Source organism: Aristolochia californica, unplaced genomic scaffold (assembly GCF_029961685.1).
Source record: "Aristolochia californica isolate CCGP_79_NKW_82.1479 unplaced genomic scaffold, dmAriCali1.0.hap1 SCAF_16, whole genome shotgun sequence".
Classification (NCBI taxonomy): domain Eukaryota; kingdom Viridiplantae; phylum Streptophyta; class Magnoliopsida; order Piperales; family Aristolochiaceae; genus Aristolochia; species Aristolochia californica.
The window spans coordinates 20,797,587-20,822,770 of NW_027181837.1; the positions used below are offsets into that span (position 1 = coordinate 20,797,587).

Here is a 25,184-nt window from a genome sequence, read left to right on the forward strand (position 1 = left end):
CTTTCATCACTAGATGTTCATAAATAAGTAATATCTTTTATAATATTTTTCCTAAAAATTTCATTCATTTGTCCCTTAGTAGTTTCTACCTCCAAGATATCAACACCGGTGTTGTTTTATGTAGTTCCAAACTACTTTAAATTTTGTTAGAGTAGTTTAAAATGAAATAATCTCGTCTTATTAGCATAAACAATAATATATATTTTTTTAAAGAGGGAGTTCTCACTTATCGAATACGATAACTCTATATAAGACAATTTTTTTGTTTTTTTTTAGTTTTTCGACTCCTAACCCCACTTATACAAATAAGGTTACTCTGTGAAAATTGAAAAGCCTCTCCCTCTGCTTCTCAAGTGATAAACAATAGTTTGACAATGGTTATATTTTTTCAAAATTGACCATAAAATGTTCGACAAACCTAAAACAATTTGTAACATTCAGTACCTTTAGATAAAGCTTGTATTCTGGCGAATTAAATGTATTACAATAATTTATAAATATTTATAAAATAAAATATTAAACTAACAACCATAATTCTTGTTTAAAATGTTGCCAAATACCAAATAAGTTATTTTGATGATTTTTAATAACAAAAATACATATTATTATGAGAATTAGTTATCTTAGTCTTATCTTAAAAAATTAGAAGTATGACAATGGACAAGGTATTTAAAGCCAACCTAGCTCTCTTCCATTTAGACCCTTCCCTAAAGTGGAAATTCCACTTCAATCCCTTTCTTCCCCTTCATTTATTTCTTTTGTTTAATGTAGATACCATGGCGAGAGTGAGATATTAATTTACTAGAGAAAATAAAAATTAATATCCTTTAGCTCGTAGGTTGTATACATCAGAATCCCCCCACCTCTCTCCACCCCTAGGGTTCTTTTTTTTTTTCCGGTCGTCCAATTCTGGTGCCCAAATGTTCCTGCTATTTAACACCTGGAAAAAAAATCCTCGAAACCAGGTATATCACTCTTCGTCCTCATTCGCGGTAGATCTCTGAGCTCCTCAACTACTAGGGTTAGGGTTTCTCTCCTCCTTTCTTCGCTTCTCCATGCTCTTAGTGCTAGGGTTTTAACGGAGAGTGGGGGATGGAGAATTTCGACGGTGGAGGTTTTGAAGGAAGCCCTAACCCCAACCAGAAAGACCTGAGAGAATTCGCTGACGGTTCTTCAGGTTTGTCTCCGATCTTCCAACTGTGCTTGTCTTTTTTATCTGAATGTTGTCCGAGCCGGCTTCGTGGGGAATTTATAGATCTTTTGACTTCGACGCATGCGGATCGTTTATAGCTTTCGTATGCGCTGTTCGATTGAGCTCGGGGCGAGTGTGGGATTGAGGTTGGTGGTTGATTACGTCGGGAGGGTCACGGAAATTGTTCGTTATCTCGTTAATTTTGTGTTTGGGTGATTTCGAATCAGGGTCTTCAGTTTGAGTGGCAAATTGTGAGAAAATAGTTTGGGCTGTTAAGCGTATTGGTTGGGTCATTCGGGAACGTTTGCGCGTGTATGGGTTTTTCTTTACGTTTCAGTTAGCTGAATATTGAGCTTCCGGTGTTCGACTCTTGAATTGGTTTTATTGCTTCATTCTACTTTTTTACTTGTGCAGTTCTTTTATATCTATTTGCACTTATTATGTCGGTGCTGGACTATTTGTGTGTTTTAACATGGGTTTGAATTAAATCCCCTGAATATATAACCTCTCGAAGCAAGATAGAGGGTTTATCTTTTCATGGACGCAAGATTATGAATATTTTCTTTCTTATGAAAGATATGAAGGTGATTTCTCATTTAAAATGGTTCCTCTTTCCTTGTACAGGTAATACATGTTTTGATGCATCGCAGTATGCCTTCTTTGGAAAGAACGTGTTAGAGGAAGTTGAGTTGGGTGGTTTAGAAAATGTTGATGATGAAGATGTTGGGTTGGTTGGTTTTGATGATGAGGAGTATCGTTTCTCTGTCCTTGGGGATAGGGAAGAGGTGAGGAGTGAATTATTTTGGATGCAAAGTTTTTTTCTTTATTATGTTAAGGTTTTCTATATTTCTGACGACTGTAATTTTGATCGATTCCAAAAAGATAAAGGATTTCTGTAGTTTCGGATGTTTGGATCATATTGTATTTCTTAATGCTACAATGTATGTTACTGGTTCTCTCACGTTCAGACATTCCTTTTTTTGTCTTCCAGAACTTCTTTTGGATGCAAATCTGGATTGGTATTTAATGTTTATTTTTTGCAGAAAATTTGTTATTTGTGTCCAAAGTTGATGATGGTCTGTTTATATAACTTCAATTTTATTTTGATATGCTCTCAGATTAGCTAAATCAGATGTTTTCTACGCTTATATTGAATAACATTCCTATTACTGAATCAGTAATTGTGCAATTTCTAAATGTTTTTGCTCTTACATTGAATTTCTGGATAATTTAAGACAGTATTGTGTCCTCTACTGGCATTTTTGCTAGTCTGATGGTTTGTCTTTGTCACATTAGGGTTTGTTTTTTTGTCGCTTACATTGGTTGTTGGTTCAAGATGTTTAAGAAGTTTCTAGATATTGATTGTCTGATGGTGCTAGTGTATGTGTACACTATATACTTGTTAACCATGGATGATCAGTATTAAGTGGATCCATGAAAGATTATTTCAAACTTTTAAAAGTAGACTGCAATACTGACACTTTATAGTTCTATATAGGATGATTAATTGGTCAAATGTTGAACTTCTTCTTTCTGCCTTAATCTTTGCAGTAAGGATAGTTTACTGACCGGGGTTGACCCACTCTCTTGCTTCCTTTCTTTCTTTCTTTCTTACTGTTAATTATGAATGCACACATGAAACCCCTGCCGAGTCTTGAAGCCAGATGCACACACTGGAACACCACATGTGACCATTGAACCAAGGCTCAATCTGATTCTCTTATTCATTGCTGGTTGCTTGCCGAGTTAACAAAGATATAGTAAATCGTTAGGTCCTCAGCTTAACATGGTTTTCACATTCATTGATTCAAAGAGGTGGGCTTTACTTGATTGAAGTAACATAGTATGGGACCTCTTCTCAGTTAAAAGGAATTCCATGTAAGATATGTAAGATGAAAATTCTAGTCATGGCAAATAGAAGTTACTGCAAAGCATTCTACATTTAATAGTCTTGACTGTTATTTATTCTGAGAACCATATACTGCCTGTGCTTTTTCTGCGAATTTAATAGGTTTGCTAAGGTTAGATAAGCGGGTGTGGTTAAATAGCCAGGATGATTTCATTAAACAAGGGGGAACGATCTCTAATCCTTTTGGCATATTTTGCTATTTCGTTTCTTCTGTTCTCTGTGGGTAGATTTTCTATTTACTTATTATAGTAGTGGGAGCTTGCATTTTTTACTGTATTGTTGTGGGAAGAGTAGTCTATTACTGAGCACGTATCTCATCCGGTGGATATTTTCATGGGATGTAAACTTATTTTCTATTACTATTTTTTAAATCTTGTTGGCTTTAACTTTTATCTTGCATCTGCAGGGTGATGCATTGGAATCTTCTGATATTGACGATCTTGCAAGTACTTTTTCAAAGGTCAGTTTAATGTCCTAGCACTCCATGGTGTATCACACGGTGGAATTGATATTTTTGCAGTAACTTTGCTGTGAACAGCATGGGATGGACTATAAAGTGACAGCAACTATATGTATGAGTTTTGACATTATACTGAAGTATATTGTTGGTTTTCGATTTTTTTTTTTCCAGTTTCCTGGTGCAAACATATATTAGTGCTAATTTTGAAGCAACCATTCAAGGAAGTACAGCTAACATAGCTCAGAAGTTGTTTGATTGCCTCTCTGTTGCCTATAAACCTAATTTGCATGGAACTTTTTAGGTATTTCTTAGTGTGATGAATGTTGATTCCACAGATTGTTTTCTTTTCCTCTCCCTTTTTTTTTTTTTTTGTGTGTGTGTGTGTGTGTGTGATTATGGAGCAGAAACCTTGAGGTGCCTGTTTTCCTCAAGTCCTTTCAGCATGATCTCTTCAGCCAAAGCTGAGGTAGATCCCTTTTCCGAGGCAAGAGGATTTATTGAAGAGTGTTGTAGGCTTATTGCCTTTACTTTGAGGACATTCAAGACTTGGCTCTTTGACTTCCTCATTCTGTGGACTCAGTATTACCTAATTTTAATGCGGATAAATTAGTTACAGAAGGGGCTTTGTGCCAATCTATTCCTCTCCTCATCTTGTCATTTCCTTTCTCTTCGTTCTTAATTTGTAGTTATGCCTATTTGATGCACTGAGTTCTCCTGCTGAGGTGTTTATCATTTGCATCTTGTTTTTTTTCTATATAAATTTCACTTTTTAGAAGCAAAACTCACTATAATTTTTGAAATGTTTAGTCCTTAACCTCTGATAATAGCTTGACTGAAACTTGGAATTACTGATGCTTTTGCTTGCTTTGTGAGAAGCACTCTTGATTGAATGGTTCATTTCTTTCTCTACTTCCACACACAAGCACATGGAAAAAGGGAAAGGGGTAAGGGTATTAACTGGTCATGCATTCTGTTTGCATTTACAAATTTTAGGAAGCTTGAAGTACAATATGACTTTTTGCTTTTACTTTGGATTTGAATTGCTTAATCTATATATAATTGCAGCATATAGTTATGACTTGCATCTGCCATGTAATTTATTGTGCCGTGCATAATAGGCTGAAAATGTGGTTGCTCAGATTGTGTTAACCATTGATAGTTCCACTTCAAGGTTATGACTATTTCCATATACTCTCAGGAGTAATCATCTTTTTCCTTTTTTTTCTTTTTTAAATCATTTTAATTGTGTGTGGTTGGGTGTTTATTTTAAAATTTTTATATTTAATACCTAGCCTTTTTCTTTTCTCTGAACATATACAAAGAAAGAGCAAGTGACAGATAGTCTTTTTTCTTTGCTTCATATATTTTTTCCTAGTTAACGTACTCGATTTTTTTGTTTAAATGGTTTCATCGTTTTTACTGTCCTTTTTTGCAGTTAAGTTATTTACTCTGACACTTCCTTTTTCTCACAGCTGAACAAGGTTGTGAGTGAACCCAGAACCCATGGAACTATTGGCGATCGAGGTTTCTCTAGGGAAAGTAAGTTCAAATTAAAACTTATTGTCTACTATTATTGCTTTTATAGTTAAGCTTGATTGCAAATTGAATGGCTTATTGTGTTTTGCTTTCCTATTCTTTGTTGATTTTATTAAAAAAAAAATTTGTTGGTTTATGTTGTTTTTTTACGTTGTGCTTCAAAATCTTTAGGTTTGAACATCCTCCATGGATTGGTCTTGGTTGTACTTTATCGAACAACAAATGTTTCTTAAAAGATAGTTTTGCTTCATTGGTTTTTCTTGAGATTATCCTGGTACATATTTTTTGTATTATTTTGCTTGTGAGAGTTTTGTTGTGACAATATGTGTATGGTCAAATATGATTGTTTATCAGATGGTTCTTCTTTAACATTTGTTAGTAATCTCAATCTTGTTGCATGGTTTGGATTGGATGATGTTCACATGTTCAGAATATACGCATCAATTCCATGTTATTTGCAGTATCAATGATGTTAAGTTTGCTTACTTGACTGCCTAATTTTTTTTACATGAGCTGATATAGTGAACGATTTCTGTTATGCTCGATGCTAGTTCACCACTGAAGATGGTAGTTTTATGTATGAGTCTTTCAATGGATATCATGATGTTTTAGATGCTTGCCAGCTTCCATCTCAAAGTTGGAGGTTGGGGCGGGATGGGGCATGTTTACACAATCTTCCTTGATGTAGGACATTGCATGGACCCTTACCATGGTTGCATGAAACATTAAATATTCTGTAACAGATCTTTGACATTATTGTCCATGAAATGTACTGTTAGCATTTAAACACTCATAGATTATAAACTATCGAGAGGTGTGATATTGAACCACAATTTTTATTACATAAATGTTGGTGTGTTTTTCTAATGTACTTTTATTTAAACACACATTATCATTCTAATAAACTATAGGGAGATGGTATGTGGGATTAAAATTGTTAGGACATAAATATTGGTGTATTTCAGCTGGTCAGGATATTTAGGTTGCTTGGCCAGGAAGAAGTGTAATTGAGTTGGAGACCTGCACTCTGGCTTTGAATGAAGAGGGAAGAAATAATAGGGTCACATGGTTACCTAACTGTGAAACATGTCATTTAGAGGCAGCATTGTGGATGGGGGAGTCTTATCCCTGTGGCTCTTGCCTATTTATTGCCGGAAGATAACTATTTAAATTTTTGGTTGGGAAATTGATAAGTTACTATCATTACGTACTGTAATGACTGCCTCTGGCGATTGTTTTTATTCAACAATAAAAGGAAGATCATGATTATCTTCTTTTTGCAGATAAAACATAATTTAACAGTCTTTAATGGCAGTAATTGTTAACCTTTCTTTGGCTGTCAATTACTGCTAATCAAGTAACAGTGTTTTTAGGGAAGTGTCCTTTTTTTTGCGAGTTAGAATTTATCGAGTTGGTTACAATGATATTGCAAATATTATTTGTTTCTTTAATCTGAGAGGTCTTTTTTATTCCCTTAATTAATAAATAATCTACTCAGCTCGTAGCTATGGCCCCCTTTAATGTTTTTTAGGTCTTTATGTCTTAAAAAAATATCTGCATTTTTAATGGATGCATTGGCTGAAAAAAGTCTCGGTTAGATCACTGAGAAACGTTGAGGACGTACTGAAGTTTATGCAAGCCAAACATTTGATTTTTCTCCATCATTGTGGAAGTAAGCCTATGTTTGGTAAGAAGGGAGGGTGACTGAAGTGTATAGTTCTTGATTTCCTTTCATTGTACATGTCTGATTGTATAATGTGCTTGCGTGTTTTAGTTTAGTATGTAAATATAAAAGGGAGGAGAAGCAGTGGAGCCAGCAAAGTAGAAAGAAGAACAAAGTGGAAAGGGCATGTTTGTTACCCCATTGACATAATTTACAGTTTATGGCTTGGGTGGCGATGTTGGTTATATTGACATGTCTTAGTTTTTGCACAAAATTGGAAGGGGTGAACTTTTGTTACTGGCTTGAAGTTGATGCAAGTTTTGTAAGTCTTGTGTGGAATTGGTCTGTGCTTGTTGTCTCGAAGATGATGAATGTTGCATTTCTCTCAATACCAATGTGTATGCCTAAACGAAATAATGATTCTCTCTCTAGCTCTCTCTCTATCTATCTAATGTTTATTCTTAGGTGAACTTGATATTTAAGCAGATCTTTTTATCTGTTTCTTGATGGAAACAGTAATGTAGACACTAATTTTAGATGAATGTCCTTCAGGTTCTTCTACTGCAGATTGGGCACAGGAGCAAGACTTCTCTACCTGGTTAGATCAGCAAATATTAGACGCTGAAAATGTCCAGGAAGGCAAAAGATGGTGGTCTCAGCCCCACCCTTCATCAGCCCGTGTTGCAGAATCCAAACCATTGTACAGAGCGTCTTCTTACCCATCCCCGCAACAACAGCAGTCCAGTGAACCAATCCTAATACCTAAATCATCTTTCACTTCCTACCCTCCTCCTGGAGGTCGATCTCAGGCTTCACCAAACCACTCACACCATTCAGCTCTTACCAGTGGGCCTCAGCTTCCCTTCTCTGCCCCAAATGTTTCACCTTTTTCGGGTCCACAGCTTCATTTGCCAGGGCTACCACCTCATGGGCTTCCATATGGTGGAAATATTCATCAGCTTAACCCACCAAATGTATCCATTAATAATCGTCCACAGAACCCATGGCTTAACCAGGCCAACCTTTTCTCAGGTGATCATCCAAGTCTGTTGCCCAATTTGATGCAACAGCAGTTACCTCACCCAAATGGGTTATTGCCTTCTCAATTTTTTGCTCAGCAGCAACATCAAAGACTTCACCATGTTCAATCAACTTTAGCACAGCTCTCAGTTATGCAGTCTCAACTTTTTAACCGTCATCCTTCTCCAAATCTGATGAATAAATATGAAGCAATCATGGGTGGGATGGCAGATCCACGAGACCAGAGATCAAAACCGACTCAGAGAGGGAGACAGAACCTTCGCTTTTCTCAGCAGGGTTCTGAGACTAGTAGCCATAAAAATGATAATGGGTGGCCTCAGTTCAGATCCAAGTATATGTCAGCTGATGAAATCGAGGGTATTCTCAGGATGCAACATGCTGCAACTCACAGCAATGATCCATACATAGACGATTACTACCACCAAGCTTGTCTGGCAAAAAAATCTGCCAGGTCTAGGCTGAAACATCATTTTTGTCCAAGTTACTTAAGAGATCTGCCTTCACGTGCCCGAGCCAATAATGAGTCTCACGCTTATCTTCAGGTTGATGCTCTTGGTCGTGTACCCTTCTCGTCCATCCGTAGGCCACGTCCTCTTCTTGAAGTCGACCCACCTACTGCATCAGGTGACAATGTTCATGAAAAAGCTTCTGAAAAACCCCTGGAACAGGAGCCCATGCTTGCAGCTAGAATTACCATTGAGGATGGACTTTGTCTTCTTCTAGATGTAGATGATATTGATCGACTACTACAGTTAAGTCAACCTCAAGATGGTGGGTCACAGCTCAGGCGGAGGCGGCAGGTATTGCTTGAGGGTCTTGCAGCCTCACTCCAACTAGTAGACCCACTGGGCCCTGGTAAAGCAGGCCATTCAGTTGGCTTAGCACCGAAGGATGACCTTGTCTTCTTACGATTGGTGTCACTTCCAAAAGGCAGGAAACTTCTCTCCAGATACCTCCAACTTCTCTTCCCGGGCAGTGAACTGACCCGTATAGTTTCCATGGCAATTTTCCGTCACCTGAGATTTTTGTTTGGTGGTCTGCCAGCTGACCCTAGTGCTGCAGAAACAACAATGAATCTTGCCAGGACTGTTTCTTCGTGTGCAAGGGGCATGGATTTAAGTGCTCTTAGTGCCTGCCTAGCTGCTGTTGTTTGTTCTCCTGAACAGCCGCCTCTCCGCCCACTGGGTAGTTCAGCAGGCGATGGGTCATCCATCATCATAAAATCTGTTCTTGAAAGGGCAACTGATCTCTTAACAGACCCCCATGTTGCTAGCAATTACAGCATGCCAAATCGGGCTCTGTGGCAGGCCTCATTCGACGCATTCTTTGGACTGCTCACAAAATACTGCCTCAGTAAGTATGACACAATAATTCAATCCTTGCTCATGCAGGCTTCTAATACAACAGTGATTGGGCCAGAGTCTGCTAGGGCTATAAGCAAGGAAATGCCAGTTGAGCTATTGCGTGCTAGCCTTCCTCACACTGATGAGCGTCAGCGAAAGATGCTACTGGATTTTGCACAAAGGTCTATGCCAGTTCCTGGGTTTACTGGCCAAGGAAGTGGTGGTGGGCAGATAAATTCAGAATCTGTACCAGGTTAAAACCTCTCACATGTAACAGATCTCATGGGTTAGATAATACCAGTGCTGTATCAGGTTCCCTTTTTTCATCCAAGGATCGTGGGCAATCAAGTTCTGCCTGTAAATGCTTACAAAAGCCACAGGTGGGTACAGACATCTCTAGGGGGTAGTAGTCACTTTAGAGTTATTTGTTTTTCATTCTGTATTGTTTCATTTCAGTTTCTTCGAGTGTGACTCAAAACAGTCCTGCCTATGTATTATGTTGCAACTTTGTGGGAGATGCCACTGTTAGTTTTCTCCTGGGAGAGCTTAGTTTTGGTGCTCTGAATGGAAAACACCAGAGTGAAAAATAGTGAGATAGAATGTACAGGGTCTGTTGGTAGGAACCTTTTATCTTCTTCTCTTTTTTCAAGGAAGACATGCAGATTCCTACTGGGCCAAGTTATGACTTTTGGGTTTATAAAAAAGGGGTTAGTACCTTTCTGGTGGGCCTTCCATTATCATCACTTGTAGTTAGATGTAGACAGATTTGGAGGGCTTCTTCACTTGTCATGATGTAGATTGTAAGTTTTGCTTACCAACTATTGGTAATGTACCTTGCGGATTCAAGCCTTTGATTTAGTATGGGACGCAAGGTATAGTGACATCTCTCTCATTTTGTTTCAAGTGTATCCACGTTTGTCTTCATCCATTAGTGACTTTTCCATTTGCTTCTCCCTCTTGTTCTTTTCTTATTTTATCTAATATTTTTTCCTGCTATTTGTTAATGTGTGTTTCATACATTAGAATCGTTAATATTACTTGTAGTATGTTTGTGAGAAAGTGATTCCTGGACTAACTATTGTTACGTAGATTCTTATCCTAGTGCATGTTTTGAATGTCAGATGTAATGTTGAAGAAAATTCTAACTGCAGTCTATGTACTGAATGTTATGTTGGATGTAAAGAAACCATCTGTGTGTATGACAAGGGTGTTTTGTTGGATATTTCCTTTATGTAAAAGGCTTAGCCATCAATGCAAAAAAACCATCTATATATTCAAGTTTATGGTTGAGAATGTAGTTGATCAACTTTTGAAAGAAGTTTGTGCATGAGGATGGATTGTGTATGTTACTAAATTGGAGGATCCTAGTGAGTTTACCAGCGAAAAACTTTGGATGCATTCGCCGGATTGGGCAATAATATTTCAGTTCATTCCCAGTGTTTGGCATCTCTGTTTTCTTGAAATGGCTGAAAAATATGTTCTTCATTCACCTACGTTTACTGGGTTTGCACTAGTAGAAAAATCGATGTTCAGTGATGTTATATGATATTATTGTGTTACATGTTTGCGCTGCTGTTTGTTTCATAGTTTTGGTCAAGTTGTTCAATGCGGGTGGAAATTTATTATGTCAAAAGTCGTTTACTTTTTATTTTTTATTTTTATCACGAACAATGGGTACTTTCTTTATGTAAAAGGCTTAGAGAGAGTAATGTAAGCACATTGGTTTGGAGCCCCATCTGCTCCTTGTGAAACTTGTTCATTGTGTTCTGAGTGTCGTTTTTCCATTCAATTATAAATTTGGTCGGTTCGTTTCTGTAATTGGAAGGAATCAAGATGGCAGATTTAGTGAGGCACGAACAGAATAATATCTGCAAGTAACGCCTCACGGGCCCTGGCCAACCGAACAGATTGTCCTTACCCCTCGGAGAAAGAAACTTCTAGATGGGGACCTCACAGGGAAACTTCAAACCTCGAACACTTTTTTGATTCTGGACCTCTACCCTTATGGCACGGCCTGAAACAATTGCCAAGCATGCGTCTTTACTGTTGTTTAAAGCGGAGCGTCATATCCGAGGAAAAGAGCAGCGGTAGACCAGAAAGATGTCAATGCGTGGCGTTGGGATCGGACAAAGCTGTTGGCATCTTACTTCCGGAATTCTTACGCCTTTATTGTAAGGTGGTGAGGCTTGGCTTCTTACCCCGGATGATAATGTGTGGTGTCCTCAGCTTTGTCAATGGTATATTCATGGCATGTGTGACTTTTTTTACATCGTCATTTAGAATATCATTTTCTTTTGTTAAATTAAGAGTTTGCAGGCAATAAAAAGGTCCCTCGCCTTGTCTCTGCTACAGTAGAAGGCGGCGACGAAGGCGATCGCCTCGTCTTTTTGTGTACCAATAGCATACAAGAAAGCCATCGACGGATCGTCGAGATCAAAGGATCGGTCGCATCTTTGTTGGTGAGCCAAACCTAACCTCACCTAATCTTATCTTTGGTCGACTTCAATTTGTTTTTTTCTCTTGTGCGAACAAGTCGTGAGAAGAGAAGAAAAAGAACGACGCCGAGTTCAAATGGGATCTGGTAAGAAAAGTCAGCATCGCAGAGTCTCCCATTTGGCATATGGCTAGATCACAAGAGACGATCTTTGGAATCTAGTAACCTTGTTCTTATCTTATTTTTGATCATGTTGATTAATTGAATTGGAGCGGTGGTTAAATAGGGACGACTGGAAAGCTTCAGATTTTCAATCCAATTAATGCATACAAATTTGGGTTTATTGTAGACAGCTCAACCATGGTTCCCCCTTCCAAATATTAGATATCCAACCTTCGTTTTTATAAGTTTGATTTAAACATATCCAAATCTATTTGCATGCCAAAATTAGATCCAATTTTCTTGGGTTATGTCATTACTCATTAGCTTCAATTATATTAAAAGGGGTTTGAAACTCATAAGTTATGCCAACTAAAACCCTAATAAATTTCTAGTTGTGAGCTTTCTACGGGAATCAACATTCCTGATATTTATTAAATGAATAAGCTGACATATGGGTAGGGTATTTTGATTAGTTAGGTTTATTGACCGAGTAACACCTGACAATCAGAGAGAACATGCTACATGACATATTCATCTAGTTTTGTGCAATAATACACTTGTGTTTGAGCCCTCATAGAAAAACTAAGTCAACAGATTATAAAACTTCTCCATTGTCACCTTGGGATTCTTATAATATTCATCTACAAGTTATACCAAAGTTAAGATTAGAAAGGGGATCTGACAGGCATAAACTAGGGGAATATAAAGATGGGAAGTCAGAGTTTGGTTGGGGCCAACATGCAGATGACTTCCTACCTCTTTTCTTTCCTCTTTCTTAAATTTTCACCCTTGACACTTGGTCAACAGAAGAGTTCCTTGTTATATTAGACTTAGTTGTGGGTGTATCGGGGTATGTAAAGTGTATTTTTGTGTATGTCTTGAGACTAATCTATGTAGTTGTCTAAGAGTGATTGATACAAACAACAATGATAAGACATTTTTTTCTCCTCTAGCAAGTGGTGGGATTGAATAATTTGTTTTTTTGTTAGTGGTAGTTGACAATTCATGGGGAAGACCCACTTGGTGGAATTTTCTCCAGTTGCAAATGGTAGAATGAAGGGATTATCCGAATTAAATGTGTCATATCTATGTGCAATAAGTTTTGGATTGTTTAATGCAATTGGATAAAAGAAGAACTCCAAAAAGGATTTACATGGCTATGCAGAACATCACAAGACACAAACAATTTTGATCAAAGCCCATTTTGTTATTCATATATGAACCGTTTTATGTTTGATTAAATGTCTAGCCGGAAAAATTCTGCATTTTGTTTTAGTTATGGTTGTCTAAAAAACTGAATATGTATTAACACATTACGTAACATCTAAGATACTCCAATGATGTACGAGTTTTATAGTAATGTTCATTTTCAAGTGATTATATTCTGGAAAGGAGAAAAAAGATTGACCGGGGCAGGTTGAACCTGGAGGTTAGAAATCATGTGCCAATTGATCAGACACTGTCTGAACTCTTAATTGCAAATTCCACTTTCTCAAGAAACCTTTACAGCCAATACCCTCTTTTTAGCTCTATAATGAACTGCATTCTTTTTCTCCCATTGTTAGTGTTGAAGAAGAGCTTGATCCAATGCAAGATCTCGGTTCCTCCCTGCAATTTCTCTCCAGAAGAGCAGGTGATTCCTGCAGCTTTCTATTTCAAATAATTTAAGAGAAAGGTGTGGATGGGACTTCAATTCATGAGAGCCTGCAATGAAAAAGGACTGGCTAACCACTGCCCTGAACATTAGCCTGAATTAAATCCGAACTAATTAATTGAATCATGTCAACAGATATTCACTCAATTGTGATGGTCGTCTTTTCTGGGGTAGAGGTCACTCAACTGAAATGGAAGAGAAAAATTGGTATCTTGTTTGCTACTTAAAGTTCCACTGTAACGGTAGGAGTGCATTAATGGCAAGATCAGACACCTTTTGTTTAATTTAAGTTTTCGAATTGAACACAATTAAAATCTCAATAAGCCTCAAAAGAAGTGTTTAAACAATCCTTTGCTTCTTTACTGCTTGTTTCCTCTTTAAAGCTTCATAGCCTTCAATACTCAATTAAAGAAGATCTTCAAATGGGTTGGAACAATCTTACATCTCCTAAATTCGGTACATCTACATAAATCTAAAAATGAACTATTTGGAAATCTTCATTTTCTTGCACTTTATATGGACTTTCTTCAGGTGAAAAAAATCGGTGATATATAATTTGTTCTGATTGATGAACCCCAAGAAAAGAAAATAAATGAAAATAAAAATAAAAATTTAATTATTATTATTTCCAACAGTAGTTAGATGGGGTAGGGAAATACAACAAATTCACCAAAGGGAAAAATGAAATCAATGTGTCTTCGTTGCCGACAGAAGTAGAGGAAGGGAAAGGAAATGTGTGGCTTTTTTGTGAATACAACCAGTAGTTCATGAACCAGCTTGTAAATCATAATTATGAACAGATTAATCACATATTAGCTCACAGTCATGAATAGCTTCATCGTGAGCCTTAACCCCCCTGTTGTTCAAGGAATGTGGGTGACAGCCACGACATGACTTGGCTCTGTAATTAAAAATTAAAGACAGGGATTAAGTATGATTTAATAACTGGTCAGTTAATAAAAAATTTATAGGCATACCTGAATGCAAGTATATGGGATTCAGGAAAATGACGATGACACCAATCAAAGAAGAAAAAACTGGAAAAAGGAGTCCTGATTCTCAGGACCGTTTCATACGAAGAACATGGGAGGGAAAGTTTACATATTAGAAACCCCCGTCGTTGCCTTTCAGTCTCTCGTTCAAACATACCCAAAAGCCAGGCTTGGTCGGGACCTCTCGAACGCTTCCTGCAGCTGTGAGGTACCTTTTTCTTTATCGTTCTTCTAGGGTTTTCTCTCTTCCTGTTCATGGGTCTATTTTCTTGGATCACGGTCGCAATTTGAATTCCCTTTGTGGGTCTTTGAGAAGCCTGCGTTTTGTTTCTGGGTTCCTGAGATGGGGTATTTTGGTTTTCAAAAGTGTTAGTTTTTGGTTTTGTTCTGGTCTTTCTTCTCTGAGTTTCTTTTATTTTTCTTCCTCTCTCTCTCTTTCTCTCTCTCTTTGTCTCTTTTTCTCTGTCTTGGTCTCTGTCTCCCTCTCTCGCTCTCTTAAAAATTCTGCCATCTTTTTTTTTCTCTGGTTAAGTTTGATTTCATTTTTTTTTATTTTGTTAAAATTTTCCAGTAGTCTGGATTTTTGATTGATGATATTTGGGTTCTGATTTTATTTTAAGCAGTTTCGTTTTCTCTACTGCATGCTGCGTTTTCACCTTTCTCTTGACATTTGTAAGATCGTGCCTTTTTGTCGTTTTACCGCTTGTTGAAATTAAAAATACTAATCTTACACGTTTTTGTTCTTCTTTGAGGCTTTGCCAAATTTTTGTTTTGTTTTTGATCTTTTTCTTTTATACCGTTTATCTTCTTGCGCAGTTTATGCTCTTTCTTATTTGGTTTCTCGTGTTAGCGCGGCCTTCTTTATTTGTCTTGTGAATTCGCGTTTTCAGGATCTCCTCGTTTCTGTCCAGTGTCCCGGTCTTCCTTTTTGATTTCTAAGTTTTCTTACGATGACACTGATCCTGGCCTGTTCAATTACATTTGTTTTCTTATGTTAAATCTGAATTTTGGGGGGTGATCTTTGTAACCTGACTCCTTTCCGTTGGTTTAGATTTTCTTGGGAGTATCTGGCGGCAGCGATCGGTCGTTAAGGGAGAAGCTTTCTTCAGCATTGTCCAGACAGAGAACTAGAAATCGATTTCTAGAAGTTCTGCTGTTTTGGTTGAAAGCTTTCTTCACATGCTGCCTTTCAGCAGAAATAGAGCTCAGTCAAGGGCCAATAAATCTCCCTTTTCAGGTGATTTCTTGTTTTTGGCACAACGTGGGATTTCATGATTCTTACTTTTTTCTGCATGGTGATAGTTTTCCTTTTTTTTTTTTAATCTTTTGTTTCTTTCCTTTTTTCTGGCACAACATGCTACATTTTTTCCCGTGTGGTTGATGTAGCTTAATATGACCAGATCAAGAACTTGCTTGCTTTTATAGATTTTCTAATGTTTGTATCTTATTGTTATTGTTGTCTGTAAGTTTTACTCAGTAATGTAAATGACTTTTATTCTTAGATTAATCTACTGGTTTTGATCTTGCGCTATTGTCGTTGATTTCATTAACCTGAGCAGGTTAATGTCAAAATACACAAAATTGGATGTTCATGATCAAGTTTTGGTTATTTCTGTTTTCTTTTGACTTCGTGTCAAGCAATCTATTTGTTCACCTGGACGGTTCTCTCTGATAGGTTTAAAATTGTTCCTTTTTTTTCAAATTCAATTTTGAGTTTGAATGTGGCAATTCCTCTGCTGAATGCAATATGTCTAGGTTGACAGGCAAGCAAAATCATTTAAATAGTGCTGTAGTTGTCCCCTTGTTTTGATCTACCATGCTGGTATGGATGCATGTTAGGACCCCCTTTTGTTGTTTCTTAAAAAACCTGGAGATCAATCATATGGTGTATACAATGCATTGATTCAGATATATTATTTTTCTTGTATATAGTACTGAGCTTGAGAATTGTCTGCTATGGCAGTTATCTGGTTATAAAATTTTACGCTAATCACTAATCTAGTTGTTCTCTTTCAGGAATGGATTGCTCTGACACAAAGCGGAAGCCGGGGGTACTTGGAAAAGTTATTTTGGGCTTTATCCTCACTATGCTTTGTGTGGCAATGCTGAGGCAGTCATCCCATTTCAACGACAATACTCCCGTAACTCTCCAGTCTGATTTCTGAAAATGCTTTTGTAACTTACTTCTTCTGCTTCCCTGCAATAAAAATTTGATATATTATTTGATTTGTGACATGACTGTAAATTTTACAGTTCTCTCACCATGAACCCGGGGTAACACATGTCTTAGTTACGGGAGGTGCTGGCTATATTGGATCGCATGCTGCACTTCGGTTATTGAAGGAGTCATACCGAGTAACTATAGTGGTTCGTTGTTCAATGAGATGTTATTAAATTTTTTTTGATGATTTTTTTAAGGATTTGATCTTAATTTTCTGCTAATTTTGATCAGGATAATCTTTCACGAGGAAATCTGGGTGCCATTAAAGTCCTGCAAGAGCAGTTTCCAGAAAGTGGGAGACTCCAATTCATTTATGCTGATTTGGGGGATGCCAAAGCTGTATCCTTATCAAATAGTTATAACACTAGTTTTCAAATGTGGCCTCCTTAGATGCTATAGTTCTGAATACAGCCATCTAGATGTTATATTTTCACATGTGACCAAATTCTGAATGTGGTAGGAAATCCGGGGGTAGAAATGGTTATTTAAAAATTCGATTAAAATATTACCAAAAATAAAAAAGTGGCCCATGAGTGGACATCCTTTTGGGGGAGCTTTCCCCAATCGTTTGCTCTCTCTAGCCGAAGAGAGAGGGGAGGAAGGGAGAGAGCTTGCCCTCCCTTTTTCATGCGAAGGTGAATTATACCCTGCCCTGTCCTGTCCAATCTTTTGGCATGTTGGTGGAAGACCCACTGCCACTACTCACCCTTCTCTTTCCCTGCTTAGTGGGGTTTCCCCTGTCATGCAGACTACGGAAGAGAGGGGGAAAAGGGAGGAGGGAATATGGACCATCCTTCCTTTTATTTGTTTATTTTAATATAAATAAAATTTTTTTGGTAAAATATGGAAAGTGTAATTTAGTAATTTTATTGTATCTGTTACAATATGTAAATAGTGTTACATTTTTTTTTTTTTTTTTGAGGAAGGTGAATGTTACCTTATTTGTTCATTAGATTACATCTTTGCAGTTATAATTAACAATACACCTAGCCAGATATATTTGGAAATGCCTGGCCTTAGAAATCAAGCATCAGAGTTTAATAATAGAAGTGTAAAATGTTTGAAGTTCTGACATTCTTTACTGAAGCACCTTTCAGTAAGAAATAAAGAAAGATTAAAAGAAACAAATGATTTTTCTGGGTTACAAGACTTTGTTTCTTAACCAATTAGTACAGGTAAATAAAATTTTCGCATCAAATGCTTTTGATGCTGTAATGCATTTTGCAGCTGTTGCTTATGTTGGGGAGAGCACACTTGATCCTCTGAGGTATCTTTTTTTCTATCTTTTGAGCATTCATCAGTAGTTAAGCACTAAACTCAAAACGTTTATTATCTGACACATCTGGAGTATGTTCTGCATGTTATCTGTCAAATTTTGATTCAGCCGGTCACAACTAATGTGTTAGTTGCATTTTGAGGGAAGGGACTTTCCACAATCTGTGGCTGGGGCTTTTGTAGTACACAAAACATGTTTTTTGGTTGCTATTTCATCTTTTATAATTTTCGTTTTATGTGTCTGTATTTTGTCTCAAAATGGCTTACTATATTGGTGCCACTCTCAGGTACTATCACAACATTACATCAAATACGCTGGTGGTGTTGGAGGCCATGGCAGCACATGGTGTTAACAAATTGATTTATTCCAGTACATGCGCAACCTACGGGGAACCTGAAAAGATGCCAATTACTGAAGAAACACCTCAGGTGAACTAAAATAATACATTTTAATTAGTTTGGTCTCAATTGTGTGGATTATGGTTGTTGTGGTTCCTTAGTGGCTTTTTATGTTCCTGCATGAAGGCCCCTATTAATCCATATGGGAAAGCAAAGAAAATGGCTGAGGATATCATTCTGGATTTTTCGGCAAGATCAGAAATGGCTGTCATGATTTTAAGGTCTGCCTTTTAGTTCTACTTTTGCTATTAACTTGCTTCCTTCAGAGTGAAAAAGCTAGCATCTATCTGTTTTGCTTTTTCTTTCAAGCCTTTTTCCAACAGGTCTTGATTGGCAATCTATATCGAATTCTTAGACTTCATGATATGAAAAGTGAGAAAAGTGTTATGCTGGTTGATGAAAGATCTGGTTCAATCTTGTTCTTTGACTTCCCTTGTGGAGCAGAACCCATATGTTGAAATTCTTTGTCACATTGTTATACCTTGTGTATATTATGTTTCCTGTTTTATTAGTCGCTGAATTGGGAATAGTATGTTGCTCGTAGGTTCCTAATTGAGAAAAGTGCTTTGGTGGTGGATAGAAACTTATTTCTGTATTTGCACATTTTTAGATACTTCAATGTGATTGGATCAGAACCAGAGGGAAGGCTAGGGGAAGCTCCAAAACCTGAACTGAGAGAGCATGGTCGAATCTCTGGTGCATGTTTTGATGCGGCATTGGGAATTATTCCAGGGCTAAAGGTACGGAGAATTTTTTACCTGTCTGTGGAAGAAATGGTGGAATTTTTCTAGTTGGAGTGAATATGAATTAGTACAGTTTCCTATCGCAATAGAATGTACTTTAGTATGCTGCGTGAATTATATTTTCATAAAGTTCTAAGACATACTGATTTGGGTTATGTGCTTATTGATCAGATCAAAGGAACCAATTACAACACACCTGATGGAACCTGTATAAGAGACTACATTGATGTGACCGATCTAGTTGACGCCCATGTGAAAGCACTTGCCAAGGCCAGGAAGGGGAAAGTGGGCATATTCAATGTGGGCACTGGAAAAGGTCTCTGAAATAACATTTCTTTTATTTGCTTCATCTTTTTAATTTTGACTTGCAAGGGGTCTTTCAGGGAAAAAAATGAAAAAAGAACTTGTATGTGTCTCAACTTCCCAATTGTTTTGGTTCTACACTTGATGCTTTAGTCCTGCTAATCTCTGCATCTTGGAGTTCATGAAAATGCCAGTCTAGTAATGGTGATGGAGGGTTGTTCGAAATTCCCGCATGACCATGTGCTGCTTGTCATTCAGAAGGCTTGATAGGCGGCACAATGCTGCTCAAAGAAGAGCCGACTTCTTTCTGCTTTAGCTTTTGTAATATGATCATCATATTAGGTTATTGTAGACGAGGTCAAGTGAATGGTTGTGCCTTAAGCCTGAGGAAGAAAGGCGTCATTTGTCTGGTCTAAAGATTATTCTTCTGTTTGTTTTCTGTTTTGCAGGTCGATCTGTAAAAGAATTTGTGGAAGCATGCAAGGAAGCTACTGGAGTGGACATTCATATTGAGTACCTTGAGCGACGGCTTGGCGACTATGCTGAAGTCTATAGTGACCCGTCAAAAATCCAGCGTGAGCTGAACTGGACAGCCCAGTATACCAATCTCAGGGAGAGTCTAAAAACCTCATGGAGATGGCAGAGGGCACACAGGAATGGGTATGGTTTCCCCGTTGGCCATGTCCACATAAAAACCTCTGCGTAGAGATGGTCATGTCTGCATAGAGTTGGCTACGGTTGTGTGGAGGCGTCAATCAATTGGAGACCTTGATTGATTCCTTGAAAGAGGAGCTAATGAATCTGATATGTTTATTAACAATTGATAGAGGGGTCCGAGGAAGGATAGGGGAGGGGGTTGGTAGCCGAGGAGAGGTTTTCATGAGACGAGTGCATTGTAGAGTAGGAGCAGCCCCATTTGTTGATTATCATATATTGTTGCAACAAATGATAAAGCTAATAATGCATCACAGCTCACATGGCATTTGCCCCTCTTATACATGTATAAAACAGTTTTAACTTCAGCTAGTTAAAAATTATTTGTTTCCATTTTCCCTTCATGATGGGTTGGAAGAGTGTAATTGGACGTTTGTAACCTGACACGTGTTGAAATTTAAGATTTTACAATGTATAATCACAGTAAAAGAGGATTAAAGGGTAAGAAGAAAGAAGAAGAGTTGTAGAGAGAAGCTTATAGGAGGAAAAGAGAATGAGTGGTGAATTTGGAAAAAAAAAAGTGGAAGAATAAGGTTATGGATTTATTCCAAACCTGTCGTTATAGTATAATATTATATTATACTTAACACTCTAGTAAGAGTGAAGAAGAAACAAAAAATATAAATTAATTATATTAATAACAATCTAATTATATCATATTTTTTTGACACTTTCCCTCAAGCTGGGTGGTCATGATAATGAGCCTAACTTGAAATAAATAGCATAGATATAGTAATAATCTCTTTTATCATGGTATCCGAAGGATAAGTATGACATCGGTAAAAACTTTCAAAGGGTAGAAATAGGTGATAAAACATAAGTCGAAACCAACTTCAAATAATTTTGATCAAATATAGTAATAATAATCACATCTATCATTTACAAGACGTTGAAAAAAATCCAAGGGTACCATTAAAAATTCTCAAAGGACTAAAAAAATATTCATATATATATATATATATATATATATAAGGGATCAACCAAAATAACGTTTCAAAAGGGTTGGCCAAAAGGGTAAATAAGAGTCAAATAAAGGATGATAAGGTGAAGAAGCCAAGGTCACCATATGTTTTTTTCCTAAATACTTCAAATTCTACATCATATGAACCAATGTTGATAATAGTCAACAAATAATGAACCCAAAACAAGCAACCAAGGAGTTCATCTTCGATAATAATATCTCAACTAAAGAAACACAATAACAATTGTGGTAATGAGCCAATGCCCAAATAAGACACACACCAAATATGTTATTATATAGCAACGGATAACCGATAAATAGTAAAAGTCCTTAAGAGTAATAATGACACATAAGATAATTTGTAGTAAGTCCATCCTTGAATAAGGAAGAAGTGCACCAAATAATAAGTTACCAATAAGTTGAACCACGTGCTGTTAGTCTTCTCAAAAGGAATAATTGAACTGAGTGCTGCTAGTTCTAAGAGCATCTGTAAGGTCTTCTAAAAAATAAAGAAGAGTGAATAAAATAGTAATGAGTGTTGCTTCCACGCTTATTGCATCAATGATTAATTTAGACACTAAATCGAGACATAAGTGTCCTGTTTTTTGAATATAGTCCACGCTTAGAGATGTAATTACAGAATGAAGCCGATTATGAAAGGCAAAATAAAAAATCAAAGGATTTCACCAAGTGTTGTTCTAACATGCTATTAATATGCCGCAATAATTTCTTATAACCTTACAAGAAACACATATTTTGAATCTAATCCTAGATCAGAATCTCCTTACATTGATACTTTTGTAATTTGCACCATTAAATCAAGTAACTAAAATTAAATACCTTTTATCCAAGTATAAATTCTCTTCATAAAATATAATTATTTTGAGATAAATAATCTGATAAATTTAAGACTTTGTAATTTGGCCAAACTGAGTATTATTTCTTCTATGGCCAGCATGGCCATTGATTCATCCGAGATCAATATCTCCATATAAAAAAACTCAGATTGAGAATTAGTTGAATAATAAAGAAAATATACTTATAGGTATTTTTTTAATATATAATTTTCCATATAAACTCTCGTTCTTGATGGCATAAAATGGCTCAAAAGTTTAAGCTTTTTGCTGCTTGACCTTTGCTACTTCAGATGTCGATTTCTCTTTCTAACAAATATTATTTAACGATTTTTTTTGAATTGAGAACTAGACTCAAATATATTTCCAAAGATATACAATTTACTACATAAAACATGCAATAAGAGAGTTAAAAATCCAATGAAAAAGATGAATTTAGAAAGAAGACCAAAGGAAAAATGAGAAACTTCTCTTGTTTCCTTTTATTTTTCTTTTTCCATCTTTTTCTCCTTTTTCATCTCAAAATCTTCTTGCTCTGATACTATGTTGAAATTTAGGATTCCATGATGTACAATCATAATAGAAGAGGATTAAGAGGTGAGAAGAAGAAGAAGAGTTGTGGAGAAGAGGATAAATGATGAATTTGGAGAAAAGAGGAGGAAAACTAAGGTTATGGACTTGTTCCAAACCCTCCCCTGTAGCATAGGCAGGCGGTAGGTGTAAGGTGTGCCACATCTTGCACATGGCATGACATAGCATACACGTGCACAACCAGCCTAGTGTGCGCAAACACCTGGCGCATGTGCAACCAACACCAACCCAACACATTGCCAACAACTACCTAGCTGGCTGAGGGGTAGTTCTGCTCCAAATTTTGAAATTCAAGTTTCTCGTACCCAAAAGGTATTGAGATAGGATAGTTTTAGATAAATAAGGGCAAATGGAATTTGACCCATTTGAATTTAAATAAGAGGGGATTAGGAATTTGCCTTGCTTATGTGGCAAAGTCTCATTGGCTCATGTATTATATGGGATAGGGGTGGCTTATTCTTGATTTGCCTATAAATAGGCCTTAGCAAACTTGATGTATTCTCTAAATTCATGCAAACCCTATTTCTGGCATAACCCATTTATTTTATTTTTTGGCTAGGTTTCCCCTTGAAACGAAGGTTTACTATCCTACTTTTCACCCAAAGTAAGCTAGGCAGCCGACCAAAGTTTTAGGATCGGATGCAAGTATGACAGGAGAAGCTAAGGCTAGGAGGACAAGAAGAAAGCTGGCGCTGGCCATTTGACGCCGGACAGGATAGCGATTATCCTGCAGGCAGATCAAATTGAGAATCACAGGAGGAATAGACGAAATTTGCCTGAAATCGTAGAGAAATTCTCTCAGATTCAAAATATCATTCAACTGCCTTTCTCTAAAACCTAAACAGTCTTTTAACCGAACGCAATGCCCCCGAAAAGCCCGGGCTGCAGTTCAAAATAAAGCTAACCCTAACCCGGGTTCAATACATCAGATCCGATTAAGGATCCGACTACTTACACCGGACAGGATAGCGTTTTCGCCTGCATCACCATTTCTCTCTCTCTCTCTCTCTCTGAGCAAGCAGAAGAAGAACAGGGAGAATGCCCTTTTATAGATGAACAGAAAGGTCTCCTGGTTCAAAACTCATCAAATTTGATTGAAAGTCTGATTAGAACATATTTTACTCAGTCTGGTGCAGGAGCTTAATTGATCCATTCTCATGCCAATATCTGCCACATAAAATACTGATTTGATCTTTAATATTAGCCTCTGCTTGCGAGTAAAGGACGGTCATAGACGTAGTTAGCTTACATAAGCACTCCGGTGGTCTTAATTTGACGAAGTATCCTCACAGATTTAGTGCAGAAATGTCTGAGGAAAGAAAATATATTCTCAGACCTGCTACACGCAATTGTAAATTTGAAGGTAAAGAAGTGACTGCAGACGTTGACTCTTGTTCAAGATCATCCAATCCCATGTAGTTTATTCGTAATACGACAACGAAAGCCATAAACAGGTTACATATTATTGAATAACTTTTCTCAACTTTTTCCACCGGCGCTTGCTAAATCTTGCAGAGCTGCAGACCAAACCCAGTACACAGAACGAAAGCCATGGATGCTATTGCAACTACCATGATGGCCTTTATTTTTGAAATCAGTGGAGGAATGTCCGGGCGGAAGATACCGAGTATGAGCAAGGTTCCGCCGGAGATACTAGAGGAGAGCATTGCCAATATATATACCACTGCCAGAAACTTCCCCACCCTACACTCCTCTCGAACGCCGAATGCTCCCATGAGCATAGCCATGAAACCGGGAATGGAGATTCCAGTCGCCCAGATTCCTATCTTTAGCCCCGTTTTCAGAATTTGAGTAGGATCGTTTGTTGTTGCTGCACCAGTGTTATGAAAAACTGCTATCACTAAAATTTGCATAATGTTTACCTGCAGAATCGAAAATGATAAATTTATAAGGTTTTGGTTTCAAAAAATAAAAAATAAAAAATCTTTCAATATCAATTACCTCCTGAGTTCCAACCTTTCCAAATCGTCCTCCTTCGTTGATGTCCATTTGTATGCTGAACAGGCCTTCTGGATCGACTGGCAGAGCTTGGTGATGAGTTCTCGAAGGCCTTCTGGATTTTATAATACTAGGAGTTCCTGCAAGAAGTGGATCCCACAAGAGAGGAAATTCAACCTTTGCGGCGTATACTTCCACGGGGATATCCAGCGCCTCCCTCTCTTCCATGCAGCCGATGCTGACGGTGACAACTGAGTTAAGCTTTTTCTATTTGAGAACTCCATGGAAATGAGTTTTTTTTAGACCATTTTTTTTTCTGAATTTCGTATAGGAAATGGGTTGAACTTCTAAAATTGTCATACAAAGTTGAGGGACGAGCGCCAGCAGCCATTTGCGAGTCTGTTTTTTGTTTTTTTTTAATTGTTTTCAGCTTGCTTTCAGTGGCGGTTGTTCGGATTCAGTGAAATGATCGGGTTCTTCTGATTGTCTTTCTATTATGTTTATAAAAACGAAAAGAAACAAGTAGAACTTCAATAACAGAACGAATCTGAAGCTATGGAAACAGCAATAAAATTAAGGATTCTTTTAAATAACCAACGTTAAAAAAACTAATTAAGAAAATGCCCAACTTCGACCTACCAACCCTATTCTTCCCCTTTTTTGGTTCTTTCTTCCCCTTTTACCTGTAATTTTTTCTTGGGCCATGCTGGCAGTTTCGATTGACTTGATTCATTTTTGAAACCGAAAACCCATTATGGATCCTTAAATCCACAGGGTC

At 37.3% G+C, this 25,184-nt stretch overlaps 2 protein-coding genes across 2 annotated transcripts; both read left to right on the plus strand.

Moving 5' to 3' along the window:
• The first annotated feature begins 811 nt into the window (after nt 1–811).
• LOC137952950 (protein PAT1 homolog) lies at nt 812–10,036 on the plus strand. The gene is made up of 5 exons (XM_068800082.1): nt 812–1,177; nt 1,817–1,977; nt 3,508–3,561; nt 5,034–5,100; nt 7,313–10,036. Exons 1-5 carry the CDS (start codon nt 1,093–1,095, stop codon nt 9,400–9,402), a joined length of 2,457 nt encoding a protein of 818 aa, XP_068656183.1. The 5' UTR covers nt 812–1,092; the 3' UTR covers nt 9,403–10,036.
• Nucleotides 10,037–14,411: 4,375 nt separating this feature from the next.
• LOC137952922 (probable UDP-arabinose 4-epimerase 2) lies at nt 14,412–20,372 on the plus strand. Its single transcript, XM_068800034.1, has 11 exons — nt 14,412–14,594; nt 15,438–15,623; nt 16,403–16,527; nt 16,640–16,753; nt 16,839–16,946; nt 17,783–17,874; nt 18,170–18,311; nt 18,408–18,502; nt 18,892–19,021; nt 19,196–19,340; nt 19,777–20,372. Exons 2-11 carry the CDS (start codon nt 15,566–15,568, stop codon nt 20,031–20,033), a joined length of 1,266 nt encoding a protein of 421 aa, XP_068656135.1. The 5' UTR covers nt 14,412–14,594; nt 15,438–15,565; the 3' UTR covers nt 20,034–20,372.
• The last annotated feature ends 4,812 nt before the right edge of the window (nt 20,373–25,184 follow it).

Excerpts from the sequence above, each read along its gene's own strand:
- LOC137952950 (XM_068800082.1), top strand. The coding sequence starts at position 1,093 with ATGGAGAATTTCGACGGTGGAGGTTTTGAAGGAAGCCCTAACCCCAAC. Across the intron at positions 1,978-3,507 it reads TCCTTGGGGATAGGGAAGAG|GGTGATGCATTGGAATCTTC; the intron begins GTGAGGAGTGAA and ends TTGCATCTGCAG. Across the intron at positions 5,101-7,312 it reads TCGAGGTTTCTCTAGGGAAA|GTTCTTCTACTGCAGATTGG; the intron begins GTAAGTTCAAAT and ends AATGTCCTTCAG.
- LOC137952922 (XM_068800034.1), top strand. The coding sequence starts at position 15,566 with ATGCTGCCTTTCAGCAGAAATAGAGCTCAGTCAAGGGCCAATAAATCT. Across the intron at positions 15,624-16,402 it reads CAATAAATCTCCCTTTTCAG|GAATGGATTGCTCTGACACA; the intron begins GTGATTTCTTGT and ends GTTCTCTTTCAG. Across the intron at positions 18,312-18,407 it reads TTACTGAAGAAACACCTCAG|GCCCCTATTAATCCATATGG; the intron begins GTGAACTAAAAT and ends TCCTGCATGAAG.